Source organism: Cibotium barometz, chromosome 12, assembly GCF_041138505.1.
Source record: "Cibotium barometz isolate CiBa-2024 chromosome 12, ASM4113850v1, whole genome shotgun sequence".
In the NCBI taxonomy this organism is placed as follows: Eukaryota; Viridiplantae; Streptophyta; class Polypodiopsida; order Cyatheales; family Cibotiaceae; genus Cibotium; species Cibotium barometz.
In genome coordinates this window covers 21,995,998-22,007,699 of record NC_141057.1, presented here as the reverse complement: position 1 = coordinate 22,007,699, position 11,702 = coordinate 21,995,998, and the positions used below count along the sequence as shown (strand labels likewise).

At 43.2% G+C, this 11,702-nt stretch overlaps 1 protein-coding gene across 1 annotated transcript; it reads left to right on the top strand.

Moving 5' to 3' along the window:
• The first annotated feature begins 6,409 nt into the window (after positions 1–6,409).
• On the top strand, positions 6,410–9,915 carry LOC147633176 (uncharacterized). The gene is made up of 3 exons (XM_086805699.1): positions 6,410–6,766; positions 6,867–7,504; positions 9,892–9,915. Exons 1-3 carry the CDS (start codon positions 6,451–6,453, stop codon positions 9,913–9,915), a joined length of 978 nt encoding a protein of 325 aa, XP_086661825.1. The 5' UTR covers positions 6,410–6,450.
• Positions 9,916–11,702: the final 1,787 nt, after the last annotated feature.

Sequence of the window (11,702 nt, the reverse complement as noted above, 5' to 3'; positions counted from 1 at the left end):
TTCATTCATATATGCCTACTGATCCACACTAGGTTCACCATCACTTGTGTCATCAGAAAAAGGAAACTTTGATAGGCTCTTTACCTCACACTCTTCCATAGAATCAAACAAACGTGCAGGCTCCGCACGGGCATCCCTAAATGAAGTAGTCCTCATATCAGATTCCTATAGAATCTCTTGCATATTAGGGACCTCTTGCCCCTCTATAATAGATTTATCATCTAGGCATTCCTCCTCCACTTTAACCACACAAACACGGTTCCACAGCCTTTGCATCTTTTATTACAGCACTTATATAGGGATCTATAACATGTACACTGCTCCTAGCAGGACACATATTAAACAAATCAAATGTACCTACTTCACCTAGTGCTTGGGCCTAGGTTGCCTCTCTTTCAAACTCCTAAGTTGACATCTCTTCTTCTCTCTTGACATCTTGTATGTCTTCACTTCTAAATAGCACTAGAAATCTATAACAACCCATCCTCTTAGTAGGTATACCCTACATCAATGAGACTATTTGAGAATTCCTCCCTCTTGCTCTCCTCTCCGTAGGCATAGCTGACCTTTCTTCAATCTGAACTACCCTCTGCTTCAAAGCCAACCTATGTAACTTCCACTCCTCCTCTTTGGCTATCCTTAGGGCCTCTTCAAAGCTTCTAGGTTTCTTCAGCTCCACCTTCTCCTTCAGATTTGTATGTAAGGACTAGATAAACATATCTTTCTTATGTAAAAAGCTGGTGGATGCTTTGTTCCCAACAAAACATCCCATCTGCCCCACAAGTCCTCAAAATGTTCCATAAATCTATCAAACACATCTAGCCAATTATGCCTTACCTTCTGAATTTCTTGCCAAAGAACAGTTACCAAGGCCACTTTGATGTCTTCATATGCCTGACCTTGATTTAGCTGAACTCTCCTTGTTTGAAACCACCTTTGGGCATCTCCAAACAACATTAACAACAATGTTAGCTTACCGTCATCTATGTATCCCACCCAAAACTTCCTCTAGATCCTCTCCTACAAGACCATGGAACACCAGGTACAACATCATGGCTGTCATCTACTCTTTTGATAATTCTCAAACCTGCAAAACAACCTGAAGGTTGCTTCAAAGCCCTCCTCTATGGAGGCACCAAACAATGATGTTTTTTGGAGAACTGGCCTTTATAGCCCCGTCCAAAACACACCACCATGAGGAGGAAACTATCACCACCACCACAACCCAACACAAACACCAAAAGAGGACACCACTACACCAAGTTAACGTCCCTTAATCCTTAGCTGACACAATTGAACACTTCAGCACCCTCCCAACCTCCCTATTCCAATCCACCTATCTACTCAAACTATCCTCTCAGATCAGCTCTCAACACTAGCACCTCATATCTTCCAACTAAAGCCCCTCCTAACCTCAGCTAACTCCCGACTAACCAAAATGGCTTTCAGCTACTACATAATTGCCTATAAACTACCTCCAAAACTACCTCAAAGTACATCCACATCCACATTCCCATTCACATCTATACATCCACATCTACATCCACATACATACATACATCCACATCCACATTCCACATTCACATCTATACATCCACATCTACATCCACATTCACATACATCCACATCCACATTTCCATTCACATCTATACATCCACATCTACATCCACATACATACATACATCCACATCCACATTCCACATTCACATCTATACATCCACATCTACATCCACATTCACATATATCCATACATCCACATCCACATTCATACATCCACATCTACATGCATACATCCATACATACACATCCACATCCACATTCACATTCATACATCCACATTCATGCATCCACATCTACATTCTTACATCCACACATACACATCCACATTCACATCCATACCTACCCATCCACATACATACATCCACATCCACATTTCCCATTCATATAATCATATATGCCTTCACGTTGTCAGGCTAAAATCTGAGAGGGTTTTTTGGTCAGTGTGCATATGGTGCGTGTGGTGTGCGAATAAATTTTGCCCTGAATGCCCTGGCAAGTGTACAGGCCGAGTGATTTTGTTGTGAGCTGGAATATGCACGTGTTTTTTTCAGAGCAGATGCTGGTGATCTGGGAGTTTTATTGCATCAGTATGGTGTACCGGTGGTTACTAAAAAGATGGCACCGACTGTGGTCGTATTTGGAAATTCATAATGTTGATGATGTGGATGATGACAGTTGGCAGCATTGTTTGGAAAGCTGATGATGTTCCTGATGACAAAGTCATTGGCGCGGCGTGATGATTTGAAGAAAGGCGAAGGAGGGGTCTTTTAGCAATATGGTGACCATTATAAAGTTTTAAAGAAACAAATAAAAAATATATTAAGTGGCCAATGATTTTTTATGACCATGTGGAGTTCTTATATGCGGCCAGCAGCATTTCGAGAAGGTGGTGGAAAGAGTCGCAGAAGGAAAGAGAAAGGCCGAAAAGGAGAGGAGACAGGCTGGCGTCGCCTGGGCTCAGAGATTGAAAGCTGCAGAAGGTAGGGAGACAGAGGCTGCCTTGGTCGACTGGGCGCAGCCGACTGGTGTTAAAAGGAAGGAAAGCCGTGTGGTGAAGCTGCTGGTCTTGGCGACAAGAAGAGCCTGGTGAGGCGCAACAAGGACTCTCCACAGCAGAGCAGACAGGGGAGCGAGGGGTCCAGTAGCGGGTAGCACTGGCCGAAGCGCTGCAGAAAAGAGAAGAAGGCCACCTTGTGAAAGTTGCGAAAGACTGCAGCTGCGGAAAGTGAAGGGGCCGCCTGGTGTACGAGAGCAGCTGGAGAGACCGCTTGCAAAGGGTTGGCGCTAGCTGGAGGCCGCCTGGTATGAAGCTCTGGGCATTAGCAACGACTGGGAGCAGCCGCTTCCTGGACGAGTGAAACACCTTGGTCATAGCAACGAAGTGAAACGCATGGAGAAGTGAAAAAGTGGCCGCCTTTGGAGCTGGGCAACGTGGAGAGAGGCACAGCAAAGGCGACGGCTGACTGAGTTGAAGGCTGCAGATAGAGATTAAGAGTGTTCCCGCCTTGCAGTAGAAGTGCTGAGGCGGCTCTGGGGATTTAGAAGAAAGCTGGATGCAGGTAAAGAAGAGGCTGCAGGTCTCTTGGGTGATGGTCTAGTATGGGTTGATGATTGAAGCAGCAGGGAGGGCTGCTGTGAGGAAGGGTACGTATGATGTGGCTTGGGTTAGATATCTGTGATGCTGCATTGAGCAGTGGTTCGTGGTGAAGAGATTGTGCAAGGCTCTGGTGGTTGGTGAAGCTGCTGGTCACGACATACAGAGAGTGGGAGCTGCTGAGTGAAGGTTAGCTGGTGTGGGCACCTTCTGGAGAGAGTAGCTGGTCTTGTGTGGGCGATGATTGCAGGCAGTGCGTGGATGCTGACCAGAGAGGGAGCCTTGGTTTTTTGTGTGTGTTGGATGCAGAAGTGGTGCTGATGTGTGGGCTGGAGACAGTGGGGCTCGCCTAGGACAATTGGCAGATAGCAGCGGACAGAGAGTAGCCAGGCTACAGAGGAAGAGAAGAAGGGTTGCTGGTGTGGGCACCCTCTCGAGATTACAGGGACCGGGAGATAGAGGCTTGGTCGTCAGACGCAAGGGTGTATTTCCTTGGCAGTAAATCCCAGCCAGAGTCCTGGTCTTTGGTGTATTTTGCTGAGTTTGTACATGGTTGATGCTGTATATGTTTTTTTTGTTGAATGATCATCTGTCCTTCATGGTTTTGAGCTGTCTTATGGTGTGGGTGGGTGGCGAATGTTGAGAGAGTGTTCCAGCCGGTGGCTGGTGGTGCCCCGTTCGTGGTAGTTTTTCCAAGTTTGGGAGGTGGAAGGGCTATAGAGGCAGGTTCTTTCTTCTTTTTTTCACCTCACATCCTTCTGGTGCCCCCACTGAGGATTTCTCAAGGATTGTGTGACTGAGGAGTTGCTCAGGCATTGTGTGACTGAGGAGTGGCTCAGTTGACAGAGGATAGCTCAGGGATTTCTCTTACGAGGGTGTATGCCCCAGAGTGAGAGATTGAAGGAAGGTGTTTTTTGGTCTACAAGTCCCGGTCAGAAATCCATCCTCCAGACTTAGAAATCTTTCCTCGAGACTCCCAAAATGTCCTCCAGAGTCAGCTAGCCTCAAAACCTTGTATTAGAACCTCTCTATATCAGGAAGCTACGTTAGCTTACCACTAGCTCTGCCGACAACAAGTTCTCTTGGCTACCACAAACAAATCAGATACTAACTTCATCTTTCTTTTGAATTTTGATGGCTCACCCTAGTCGAAAATGGGTCCTCCAACATCCTCTACAATCCTCCAGCATATGTTGACCTAATAGCGATAATCCCTAGACCTTCCTAGATAACGTGTCGGCCTTCCTCTGACCTTTCTTTGACCTTCACTTACTAAATTCTTTCTCAAAAATCTGACACAAAATTGTCTGACTCAGAAGCCTACAGTGAATCAAAATCTTCTCCAAATGTTCTCAAACATCCACAGACCCTCAAGTATCTCTCAACTTGAAGAGATATCACACAATTAACTCATTGTTGACTATAGTTGGCACCCAACTTCCTCTGAATTGATTGTCCCTAACCAACTAACTAAACTGATATAGTTGATGCATGTATCCTCTCCTCTGCATCAGATAACGATTCTAGATCCTCAAAACACTTAAACAAAAATAGAACTGAACCTTATAATCACTTAGCTAACAACAGTCGCTCATAGTTAACACAGAACCCCTTCAGACCATAAAGCCTTCTAACTACTCTAACAGCTGAACTTTTACAGACCTCCAACAATGAATTGGGACTCACAAGCACTTCCCCTTAACTCAAACAAGAAAAAACAAGATCCCTACACCATGAATTGATTATGTGTGATGTTCAACTAACCTCAACTAACCTTTTACTCACTCATCTGATGTTAACTTAGTTAGAAATAACCCAAAATCAACACCCCAAACATCAAGCCAACACACTCCAGTGGTTCATCTCCATCATCTCATTGAAATAACACACATACTATAACTAAACTATCAAATACAAACACTTGTAGTTGAGACAAGCCAACCCCTTAGATTTAATCAACTAGATATTGGGTATGAACAGTAAAAGAAGCAACAAGAGAAAGGGGGGATCCAGTGGTTCATCTCATTGAAATAACACACATACTATAACTAAACTATCAAATACAAACACTTGTAGTTGAGACAAGCCAACCCCTTAGATTTAATCAACTAGATATTGGGTATGAACAGTAAAAGAAGCAACAAGAGAAAGGGGGGATCCACAACAAGATTTTCCCAACTCTTCAATTTCACAAAACCAGACTCAAAAAAAGCTCTCGAACCACACCTATAGGCCAAACTTTCTTTAAGGAATGAGACAAAGCTTACATGATATATGTGAATGAAATTGAAATGACTAACCATAGTTTATCACCTAGTCAACAACTGCTTTTAGATCAATTCAAAGACTCTTTTGCTGATGACCTACCCTAATACTACCTTCATCTCATCCAAAAGACCACACAATTTAGATTCTCCCTACTACTAGTAGTCATTAGGGGAAGGTTGAGGTCTATGGGGGCCCTTTAAGCTGCCATGAGATTAAGGAGATGATTAGTGTGAAGGCCAATAGGAAAAATACATGTGTACAAAAACGTTGGGTTGATTAAGACCCTAAATCTTGTGGTCAAAGGTGGAATCTTGCCTTTTTCAGATCTGCCAGCAAAGAAAATCTTCAATATCTTTTTTTTAAATATTTTTTTAAAGAAAAAGTTTTAAAAAGTTACCCCCCCTCACTTCCCTCTTCCCTCCAAAAGTAGGGGTGTGTTTCTCTCTCCTCCCTTTTAGACTAACCCACTTTCCCCATCTACCACTCACTACACCCTCACTTGCAGCCCTATCTTCATCCCCAACTTGAGGAAAGCTCTTTGCTACCACCTACTCAGAGAAAGCTCTGTTATCAGCCTCTTTCTCTCTCTAGAGGAAGCTCTGTTATCAGACTCTATCTCTAGGTCTCTCTCTCTCTCTGTGCAAGCAGGCACCTAATGCAATCTCTCATTAGCTTTCTTTTGAGGAAAGCTCTTTGCTACCAGCTACTCAGAGGAAGCTCTGTTATCAGCCCTTCTCTCTCTCTCTAGAGGAAGCTCTGTTATCAGACTCTCTCTCTCTCTCTCTCTCTCTCTCTCTCTCTGCATGCAGGCACCTAATGCAATCTCTCATTTGCTTTCTTTTGAAGGTTTAGCTTTCTGTGTGTGTGTGCATGTGTGTGTGTGTGTGTGTGTATTGTGTGTGTGTGTATGGATTTGCAGCAAACTTCTTTGAAGCTTTAGCTAGCTCTCTCTCTCTCTCTGTCTCTGAGCAGGTATTTGCTTTTTTGCCATATTCTTAACATTCACTTTCTTTTCATTTGGGCCATCTATGGCTCTTCAGTGTGTACGCAGGCCATCATCCACTATCGAGTCCATGGCTATTTCCACAGTACAGGATGATGAAGGTTATTGGATTCCTACCGTTTTTAAGCGGTTCATGTGGATAACAATGCAGCCCAGTTTGAGGGGTGCACACAAGGTTCCTCGAAGGCACATGGCTTCCACAAGCCATCACTGGAAAGGAAGGATCTTAGAATTCAAAGTTTGCAACAAGGATGGAAAGCGGCTTGCAAAGGTGCAACATGTTTACACCTCAAGCCAAATACATCTTGAAGATGAGAACTCACCACGGTTCCCAACTAACTGTAAGTTTCAGTCCTTGTTTAATGTTTCTTTGCTTTGGAGAAATGCTTGCATGAAGACTATGTGAATATCAAGAACTCCAATGTATTCTATTGTATGCAGATGTTTTCCCTTCAACATGTGTGGAATGGCAGCCTCTAGAATGTTTTACAGGGACCTTCGAAGCATGTCATGTTGATCTAGGTAGGCTTATGTATGCTGGGGAAACAAGTTCCGAACTTGCAAATAGAGGAGTATTTTTCATTGCTGCAACATATGTTGTGCCACAGAGGGGAAGGTTTGGAGCACTTGAGCCAATTTCTCCTCCTGCACTAAATAGCCCGGAATGGCCCATTCCAGACCCCACTACAATGGAGAGCTTTCAGCGCAGGATTTTCCATGACATTCAGTCAAGCCTAAAGGCTGCATATGGATCCCACAGGATAAGTGTATCTCTTTTCATGCCTTTACATGTGTTTATTGCTATTTTCAAAGCAGGCAAGTTCCATCGCACCCCAACAATGTGGATAAGCAAAGATGGGGCCTTTGAAGCTCTAGATACATTTCTAAAAGGCGACTGGACCACCAAGGTGGCAGAACATAAGGGCGATGTAATAAAGTGCTCAGCGGTAATGTCAATGGTAAGATGCAGGTATCAGATAGGCAAGCAAAATCTAACTATGGTGTACCCTATTAGAAGGTGGAAATGCTCGTATGGTGAATGGGAGGCTTTGGACTCTGATCTCTATGCTAGGGAGGAGGTAGAACTTCATATTGAAGTTCACCCAGGAGAGGAGCATACAGTGGTAGTTAATGATGATTGGAATTTTGCTCAGTTGAGAGATCGTATTGTCATGTCCTTTAATGTAAGGAACCAATTCAAGTTTGTTGTTTCTAATCGACCCATGCGTCAAAGGTCAGAGAAACATACACTCTGTGTGTCATTGGAGCCCCCTAGGGTCCTTAGCTTGAAAGACTGTTAAGTTGCAGACTTAGGTAACATTTTGAGTGATTTTGGGCGATAATTTGTAGCGGTGTACTTCTGAATACAAAATTATTGATTGCACCATAGTCCCAATGTCCTCTGTATTTCACTGCAACTTGGATTTTAATTTTATTAAATTTAAAATTTTTAAGTATGTTCTATAAATTTATTAAACTTTATAGTGGAATGCTTTATAAGAATAGGTTTTGCTCTATAAAGCTCATTTCATTCTTAAGATCTTGCAGTTTCTATTTCCCTTCAATATCCCGCCATGGCTTCAAGCTCTAACTCGCTACGCGCAAAACTTGAGAAAATTGGGCTCTCAGCAGGTGCAGGTGAGAACATCGCCATTTTTGAGGGGGTGATCGATATGCAAAAAACTATAGACCTTCATGCAGAGGCTTTTCAAGAGCAGGTCCAGTGCATGAATGATGTAGTGGCACAATATGTCGTGCAATTGCCTGAATCCACCACTAAATGGGTTCCAATGGACTTAATCAGGCATCTGTACCATGGTGACAAGTCGTTCCGATTCAGGCTCAACCGATTTTTGAAAGGGCTTACATCTAGCAATTATAGGGTCGAAGATGATGACACCGTTTATGAATTGCAGGTTGGTAATGTAGGCACCACCTTCCTTTCATGGGATATGACGTTAGCACTGTTTTTGCAAGAAGCCAGGGATACAGAAAAAAAGAAGGGAAAGGCAGTGAAAAAGGAAGTAGCTCTTGTGAAGGAATCCAAAGGCGAGGTGGAAGAGGTTTTCTCAGAAGAAGCTGAAGCGTCCATGGCCTTGGTGCTTCTCCAACAAGGGTCAACTGAGGATGAAGAGCCTCATCGTGACCTCGAAGGGGATGAAATTGTGGAAGAGATCCCTGAGTTGGATGTAACCACTTTGAATCCCATCATCATGGATAACAAGGAATTTCTTTTCCTTGATGACATTTGTAAATCCTTGGGGTTAAGGGAGGATGAGGCCTTAAGCATATTAGCAATTGGGTCTGGTTTCTGCAAAGAAGACACACTTGAGCAACAGCCTACAAGTGTACAGATTGATTTTGATGACCATGATCTTACCAAAGCGCTAGCATTCCAAGGTTATGATACAGAACGTACAATTGAGGAAACTATTTCCAATGCTCTTGTTGCTATAGAAAATGTAGCAGCAGAGTATGAAAGTGTCCCTCAAGAAGCATTTCAACCACATAAGCGCTTGCATGTAGATACATCAGTTGAGCAGCGTGGAAGCAGTATAGACATATGCAACCCACGCATTAGCCAATGTGATGATGACATTGAGGTGGGTTTAAATCAAAGTTGTGCCTTCATATTTATAAGTGAGTTATTACTAACACCTGATTTTTTTCTCTTGTAGAAAGCTTATATTTTTGACAAGTTTGCTGCACGTGGAGGTGGAGTTCGTGTGCAATCCGATGGACGAGACACCTCCCTGATTCATTACCTTCCTAGCCTCTCTCCATCATTTATTCGAGTAATCCATTTAGAGTACTCTGAGGAGGCACAAGCAGAGATCATCAAGTGTAAAGCTCTAAGTGGGGTTCTCACCGAAGATGGGCTAGCAAATAATGCAAACAAATGTATACTTATTAGCAGGGAGGCAGCCATGTACACATTTGCAGGCAACTACACCGGCCACGTGCTAAGCCACTGTGCCACTTCAATCTCCAAAGGTGTAACCAATCCTATTATTATAGCTAATAGCCTAGGTGAGAAAACCACACAGAGTGACGAAGCTAAAGAAGCTCTCAGAAATCTTCTCAGGAACTTGTAATTTTCTTTCTACGAAATCAATACAAAATGTATACTTTTTTAATTGTAATGTTTCTAAGAAGTCTGAACCATTTCTCTTGTTTATTTGATGTGTCAGCACTGTGCCCTCTAAACTTTTGGCAGGCATGTGAATGTGTAGGAAATTTCATTGATAATGATCAAATATTTGTTCTTTGAATGTCACTTAACATCCAGCCGAAATCTGGCAGTACAAAATCTGAACAATTTTTAAAAAATCAGAATTTTTTATGTTTTTTGATATTTGTAAGCATATTTTTCATCAAAAAAGTGCACATACTCCTGGATAGAGTCAAAAAATTAAAAAAAAATGGATGTGCGCTACGGCGCGAATTTCAGCCTTTCAAAATGCAGGGCAGGCTTAAATTCGCGCCGTAGCGCACAGCCCTTTTTTTGATCATTTTTTCACAAAAAAATACATTGTGTGCACTTTATTTTGATGATTACTCTGCCTAGAACCATAAAAAAAAAGAAAACTGTTGCTTTTATAAAAAATGTTCTATCTAATGCCAGACTTCACCAGGTGATTTTGAGCACCAAATAACTTTTTTTTTTGTCCCTGAGCTTTTCTAAGGCCTTATTGAGCTTTAAGCCTTTTTTTCGGACCGAAAATAAATTCAATATAATTTTGTTTCTGCACTATGTAAGGATCCTCTCTTCAGTGCCAACAACAATGCCACGTATAAGAAGATAATGTTTCACAATCACCTTATCAGTAATATAAATTTTGTTCCTGTTTAACTAAGGCTCTTAATACATGATCAACAGTTTCTCTCATTCAAACAACAGTACAAGAAATGAAATGTCTGCTTTTATAACAGTTGAAACAAATGAATACGTTGGTTAACGAGTCATTGACAATATCTTATAGATTCAAAAAAATGTATTACAATGTCGAGATTACAAAAGGCACAAAGGCCGCCGCCTAAAAGCTTAATCCTATCCTATAAAGCCTTCCTTATGGAGCGCTTTATCCTGACGTAAACGTAATGCAAGTGCCATGTCAACAGGCTTTAGGGTCACCCTTTTGGCGTGAGCATGGCACAGCACCGAATCTTGAAACAGAGAGACCAAAATTGTTTCTGACGCCTCTTGGAGGGCCTCCAGTGCCGTACTCTGTACCCGAGTGACCCTGTCACTGTACTTGTCGATGACTTCTTTTACAACTCTTGCAAAGGGGGCCTTCGCCATGATGGGGTCTGTGCTCTTTTGGTACTTTCTAATTTCTCACAGAGCCACGGTCCCTGGTTTCCATCTTCTCTTCTTGTTGGCTACGGGGGGTGGTGGTGGATGCGACCTCTCTTCCCATGGTTGTCTATCATTTCTAAATTTTTTTCGCCTTTCTTGCTCGGCTGGATCTAGATTTAGTCTTCTCTTACTTGCTTCTGCCTTCTTCTTTTCTTGTTCTTGTTTTAATCTGCGTGCTTCTTGAATTCTTTGTTCCCGTCTTTCCCTCTCCCTTTGCACCTCCTGCTCCAGTCTTTCCCTCTCCCTTTGCTCCTCCTGCTCCAGTCTTTCCCTCTCCCTTTGCTCCTCTACTTGTCGTCGATCCTCATCTTCCATCTCCACCTCCTGCTGCCTGTTTGCACGTTCCTTCTTTCTCTTGACACGAATCTTTATTCTTTGTTTTTTAGGTGGAGACGGGGGGTGACGCCTCTCAAGTTCCTCATGTAGTGTTTGTGCTAAGAGCCTATCCTGCTCTTCACGATGGCTTATTTCCTCTGCTTCATAGAAGTCAGCAGCCTGTTGAAACTGCTCTTGCTCAATACACAGAAGTGCTTCCTGGTCTTCCTCAAATGCGACCCTTAGCTCCTCTTGTAGCTGCTGAGGGAATAGGGCTTGCTGTTGCTCTCTTCTTCTATGCTCCTCCTCATCAATCTGGCGTTGTTGCTCTTCCAGCACACGCTCCTGCTGCTCAGCCTCTGAGAGAGGTCGGGGGAATGGTGTACGCGTGGCTCTAAATGAGCCGGTGTCTCCAGGCTGCTTGGAGACATCCTCAATATTGTCCAGTCCTGAGAACACATCCGGCTGTACATCTTCCTGTCTGGTCTCTACCTCTCTGTCCATGCTTGTATGCTTCTTTTTGATACGTTTTTGCACTTGTTGAAATGCCTGTGCCGCGGCTACTGCGTGTATTAAGTTGTGTGCACCAGACGGTACGTTTG